The sequence below is a fragment of the Egretta garzetta genome, unplaced genomic scaffold (genome assembly GCF_000687185.1).
Source record: "Egretta garzetta isolate BGI_Z169 unplaced genomic scaffold, ASM68718v1 scaffold42, whole genome shotgun sequence".
Classification (NCBI taxonomy): Eukaryota; Metazoa; Chordata; class Aves; order Pelecaniformes; family Ardeidae; genus Egretta; species Egretta garzetta.
In genome coordinates this window covers 984,524-990,637 of record NW_009258782.1, presented here as the reverse complement: position 1 = coordinate 990,637, position 6,114 = coordinate 984,524, and the positions used below count along the sequence as shown (strand labels likewise).

Below are 6,114 nucleotides of genomic sequence, written 5' to 3'. Positions count from 1 at the left end.
CCACGTGCCTGTGGCCCCCCAGTCCCTTCGGTTTGGAAACCCACATTGGTGTCAAGCCCTTGAGACCCCCCCCCGCTCCCCCCTCCCAGAAAGCTATACTGGGTCATCTATGTCGTCTTCTGTCGCGACAGTCACCGGGACCAAGTCCTGCTTCCGGAGAGGGCTCTTAGCCATGCCCAGGAGCTCTTTGCTTTTCTCAACGTTGCTCCACTGAGTTTTTAAGTGATCCGGCTTTTTCAGTTCGGAGGTGGCGGGGTCCGGCCGGGACTCGACGGAGGCCGGCGTGGACTGACCGCTGTCCAGGAGGAGATCCGAGAGGCTGCTCAAGGAGCTGCCGTCCGACTGCTCGAAGGAGAAGTTGGGGATGGTCAGGTGCTCCCCGCGGCACGGGGGCTGGCCCCGGCGCTCCGCTTTGGAAGCGGGCTCCCCGGGCTGGCTCTCCGCGAGCTCCAGGGACTCTCTGTAAGCCGGGAACTCGCAGGATGGGGTCCTTCGCCGCAGCATGCTGTTCTCGGAGGGTTTGGTGCGTGAGGCCGCCCCGCCGTCGTCCTCCATGGGAGGATCTATAGAAATGCAGGGCGGGCTCATCTTCTTCTTCCTCCGGGCTCCGTGGATGTACTCGGACTCCGTCTGGATGTGGGCAGGGGATCGCTGCTTTTCCTCGGCAGCGTCCTCGAAGCTACAGTCCCCATCGCTGACGGAGGGGCAGATCTCGATGGAGTGCCGCCTTTGGTCATCTGCCCAGCTGGGCTTGTTGAGGAAGCCCTTTGTATCGATGCTGTAAAACTTCTTCAAGTCCTTCTCCTTGCTGCTGCCCCCGGAGAGGCTGGTTGTGCTGCAGTTCTTGAGGGGTGCTGGAGACGGGGCCGGGGAGATGAACGGCGAAGTCGAGCGGCTCCCAGCGTCCGAGAGCTCCCCTGCCCAGTCTTTGGCCGAGCTGTTGATGTGGCAAACCTCCTCGTCAGCCAGGTCGGAGGACTCGAAGAGGCAGCCCTCGGGGTCGGTTTTTTTTTGGGGGGGAGCGCGGGGGGGTGCCCGGCAGGGAGGCAGCTGGGGGATGGTGTGGGCTGGGGGGGAAGGTGCTCTGGGGCTGCTTTGCTGACAGCGGCGTCTCTCCAGGCTCTGCTTGCAGGCTGTCCTTGCGGTCCGGAGTCTGCCCGTCCACGGAGTCCGTTCGAATGGCCTCCTGGAAGGTGAGGAGAGAGAGATGGGGCGAGAGCCTGGGGATCTGCCGGGCCGGCAGCACTTCCAGTGATGAAACATGGCACGTGGCCCCACGGTCGGTGGGTCTGACGCACCCCACAGCTCCCAGCCATGCCAGGTCAGGCCAGCCCCTGCCAGCCCCTCGCTGTACGTAGCTTTGCTAGCAAGGAGACCCGGAGCCTACGCAGACAGGGCTTGTACCTGCGGGGGCTTGGTCTTGCTCTAGCACCAAATCCTGAGGCAGTGCAACCTGTCTGAAGTGGCATGGGGCAGGGCTGGCTGCAGGCTTCCGACAGCACTGGTAAAACTGAATTGGGCATCTTCTCTCTAAGCTTTAGGTGTTCTTTCATAGAACAGTGCAGCCACAAAGATGAAAGTGGTGGAAAGGGCCTTCCCCTGTGTGTCACTTGCTGAGACTGGTGTATATTCAAATTTATGGCACTGGAAATGTTTTGTTCTAAAAAGGGGAATTCTACTCTCAGCTCCAAGAAAAAAAAACCCAAGAGGGGACTGGAAAAAGGATCCGGGTGATTACGAAGGATTTTACTTCTGCAGGCTCTTGGCCTCTCACCTGTCTGCAGAGCAGCTTGTTGAGAGTAGGAGATCGAGGTGCAACGTGGGGGGGAAGGATCTTCCAGCGGTGGCGGCCTTCGTGGTTGGGAGAACGGACTGCCAGCTGGAGGGACTCCGCTGGGACTCTCAGAGAGGAACACGTTCCCACAGGCTGGGAGCAGACGGAGGTGATGGACCCTAGGAAACAGAGGGAGAGAGCAGTCACCACCACTGCTGGCGTGGGGGCTGTGAAGGTTTGAGGCAGAACCGGTGCCCACAGACTCCAGGAGGGGAGTAAACGCAGGAGGGGAAAGGAAAAGCCTGTCTAGTCTGGCTGAAATCCCAAGCCTCAGCATAAGCCCTGGGCGGTGCTAGGATTAAAAACCAGGTGTCCCGTGTCCTGGCTCCTGCTTTGAATACTGAGCCATATCCCATCAGGGATGGCAGGGAGGTTAGAGGTGAAGGAGACCTCTGCGATTCAGCAGCATTGCGTGCGGCTCTGCCCGCTCCGGGATATTGCCTGTTACAAACTTCACACTCATAGCCTCTCTTTTCTGTTTCAGGTGATGGGAGTCTTCTCTTGCAGCTGCCGCAACACTCAAGGTGGACGGAGGCCACCAGGACCACATGGTGGCAAATGAAGGGCAGGAGGTGGGGCTGCGTTTGAAACCCCGCCATTGCTGCTCTCCTGGTGGCATTGCTTGGGGTGGGTTTGTAAAGGGACATCGCCTGTTTGGGGAACATGGATCGGGGAAGTCTGGTGGCTGTGCCTGATCCTCTGAGTCAGGATGACTGGGTTGTCTCTGCAGTGCTGCCAGGGATGGATGGGCTTGCAACCTTACGCTGCTCTGCCACATGGAGGCAAGAGCAGCACCGCTCAGCTCCCTCGGAGCCGCCAGAGCTCGACTTACAGGTCCAACCTCCAGCCTCGTACAGCCAGCGGGCACCCTGCCACCGACTGTTCCGGGAGGAGATACCGCTGGCATGCACAGAGCAGTTTTCCCACTCACTACAGCCCAAACAACTACCAGCACCGTCTGTCCACGAGGCAGACCTTGGCTGAACATGGTCCCATCAGCAGCATGGAGACCGCTTCAAGTGCTTAGACAGTCCCTGAGCTCATGTATCAGGCAGCAATCACTCTCTTCCTGACGGCTCCCAGTCCCCTGGCTCAGTCTAAAGGCAATCCCTCCTCCCCAGCCCCTTCATGGTGCTGCTTTACTGCAGTTCTGCATTGTTTGAAAGATCTTTTATTTTTTTGGCTGCAGGATTTATTGTCCTCATTAGCTTGAAACCCAATGTCTGTTTCTACGTTGCTGCTCCATGTTAAAAACACAGCTATCCATCACTTCAAGAGATCTCGCCCAGAGGTCAGGGAACTTGAACCTATGACAAAAGCCATCCAGACAGATTGCAGTTGCATTTCAGAAAGAGATTTGTTGTTGGGAAGAAAGAAAAGTTAGTGTTTAATCATTTTTCTTGCAGAGCTTTTCTCCAGAACACCACAGAAAGAGCGGAGCAGCGAGCTTCCCACCCCCCAACCTGCCCCACTTCTCCCTCGTTCTTTTTTGGGCTTCAGTGCAAGTCTGTACCATGCATGGGCTAATCCAGGCTTTACAAAACGTTTTTTTATGGTGCAGAAAAACTTTGTCATAAAATCTGTCACAAACACGGTCGTAAAATCAAACCCCTACGCTCTCCTCCCCATCCTTAGTTGGAATTTCCTTCTCTTGGAAGCTTTCCATCCAGCTCTCATATAGGAAACCCAAAACCCCCTCTAAACTGCGTACTCAGGAACACTGAATATCTCCGGATTTGTGTATTTTTCTCCTGTTTTTCTAGTAAATCAGGGAACTGCATCTAAGACCAAAATAACACAAGACCTGGTCATCTCACAATACTTTCACTGTGTAGCCACCGAAGTATTGGGAGAGGACCAGACATTCCTAACTGACATCGGAAAGCCCGTGAAAGCACAAATGCTGAAGTGAGCCGCTCTGTGTGCTCAGCTTTACTTGCACCTAACTTAGGGGACCGTGACTTAACCGAGAGTTTGGTCAGCTCAGAAGCAGCACAGCTCTGGGTGATGCTGCTTGGATGCCCCTGTCATATCCATCGCTCAAGTGCTCTTGGAGAGAAATTTGGGAAACGTGAGAAAATTCTTGGTCAGTTCTACCCACCCCTGCCAACATCTCAGCAGTTTTATACTGGTATAAAGCCTGATTTACACCCACTACAGCGATGAAAACCATCCCCAGTAGTCCAGCCATGAAACTCAACCTCTGTTTTCTTTGCTTAGCAAAGAATTTGCAGGTGAAATAATAATAAATACCGAGCAGAGAACATTAACTGGTATCCAGAGAGTTTGAACAAATATAGAGTTACTTCACCCAAGGAAATCAGAGCAGATCTTGCCAGCCCCACCAGGGTTTGCAAACCCACTACTCATCTGTCCAAGCAGTTCTTGCATTTCAAACAACGTTGCATCAAAGGAAACCAGGCTGGTAAGTTCTTGGGAGCCACTCAAGAAGCACATATGCTTTTAGGGAGGCAGATATTTTCTTTCTTATTGATTTCCCCTTCAAACCAACTCGCACAACAAAAGACGTCAAAAGGCATTTTAGGGGAAATGTATTTGGCTGCAGTTGGGTAAATGTATACTCAAAGGCTCTGTGTAGCTCGTGATTCCCTGACTGCGGGGTCTCTCCACAAGATTCATTGTAAGGCCAGGCTAGGGAGGCACTGGAGAGTGGTTTCTAATCTTTATGCTCCCAAAGAAACCCCTGCATCTCTGAGCTCAATGTACCGTGCTAAAAAGATACTGCTCTGAGACCAAAGACTGCCTGAAACAATAGCTGTGAAGGAGCTCTGTCAGGAAGCAATAGCGACTCTGGCTTTTCTTCATGTTGATTTTATTGATTCGTGGTCGTGATGTCAGGGCTGATCACTTCAGAAGAAATGTGCAGCTCGTACCCTTCTCCTCAGCTAACAGCCTGTCCTCTACACCTCCGGCATCGCTTGGGAGCCCCACTTCTGCCCAGTCAAACACTCAAGGTTTCTCCTGAGAAAAACGCAGTGACGTGACGAAAACACAAAATTGTGCAGTGTGTGGGAAACTGCAGTCCTGCTGACAGTACCAGATCGAAGCAAGCGAGCCCTGGCTCAGCCCATGTTTGGTGCGGGTTGCTTACTCCCCACCTAATGGGTACCTGCTGCCCTGTGGTTTTGGCTACGAGGAGGAAGGGAAAACTCTGCGAGCAGTTACCTCTTTGGGATTTGCAGGGATACGTTTCCATCTCCACCTCGTGGAGGGGGAACGGGGCTTTTGCTGGCATCACCGGCCGGAACATGTAGCTGTCGTTGGGCAAGGAGTGCATACGGGAGACGGAGATCTTGCGAACCGTCAGCAGGTTTTGAGAGTCCTGTGGCCTCAGAGAGGCTGCGCCGCCCTGCAAAGCGAGGAGACAAGGAGTCGGGTCATTCAGCATCTCGGTGGTGAATTTACAGCAATCTCCTTCCCGTCTGCTTTTTGTTTTAAAACCTTGTGCAGATGTTCCTCTTGGCATCTTACAGGGAGTCTGCAGCCCTGGTGACTGCAGTGGGATACCAAAGCCACGCCGTGCTAGCTGAGTAAAGAGCTCAAGTTGCGGCTGGAGTAAAAATGAGGCATCAAGGACCCACCACTAAGCTGACTCTTGGACACCACAGAGAAGAAGTAAGGTCCAGGAAAATGGGGCCCACCCTCTAAACACATGAGAAAGCCAGCGTTTCTCACACTGTTCTGCTCTGATTTTCCCAGGGATGCTTTCAGCCCAGCCCGGGTGGTGATGCCCTTCTCCTCAACGCTGCTCTGGGACAGACGGGCAAAACTGGCCAGTCCTCCAGGTTGGAGGACTGGTGCCCCTCCAGGGTACCAAGTGTTTCTAGAAATTCATGTGTTATCTCCCCGAAGCACACATACAGGCAGACATTTAAACACACACGTCAACACCACCACAAACCCTGTGGCCTCTCTCCTACAACATGGAGCATTTTGGGCACCACTGACCCCAGAAGAAGACAGCCACATGGCAGGAGGCAGAGGGAAGGAGAAGACATCACTGCAGCACCTATGTGGGTGTGGAGCCTGTTCGGGGGTAGAAAAGGGATTTCTCTGTGTTTGCTCTTGCTGTGAAATGGGTCTGGTTGGAAGTGCCCAGACAGAGCCCATTACAAACCTTAAATTTGACCTCTCAGTGCTTCTCTGAGGCCCCAGGCACTTCATGCACCTTACAGCAAATTTATCCTGGGGTCTTAGGAAGCTTTAGGGACTCAGTCGACGTCTCTGCGGTGCTGATGGAGCAGCTGTGAGATGTGGTG

General features: G+C 53.9%; 1 protein-coding gene across 1 annotated transcript in view; it reads right to left on the bottom strand.

Moving 5' to 3' along the window:
- Positions 1-93: 93 nt before the first annotated feature.
- LOC104135730 (voltage-dependent T-type calcium channel subunit alpha-1H) overlaps positions 94-6,114 on the bottom strand; it is a 126,499-nt gene continuing 120,478 nt past the window's right edge. Inside the window, 4 exon segments of the mRNA XM_035889125.1 lie at positions 94-1,012; positions 1,014-1,186; positions 1,775-1,953; positions 5,021-5,204. Of these exon segments, the coding sequence (XP_035745018.1) occupies positions 94-1,012; positions 1,014-1,186; positions 1,775-1,953; positions 5,021-5,204 (1,455 nt within the window).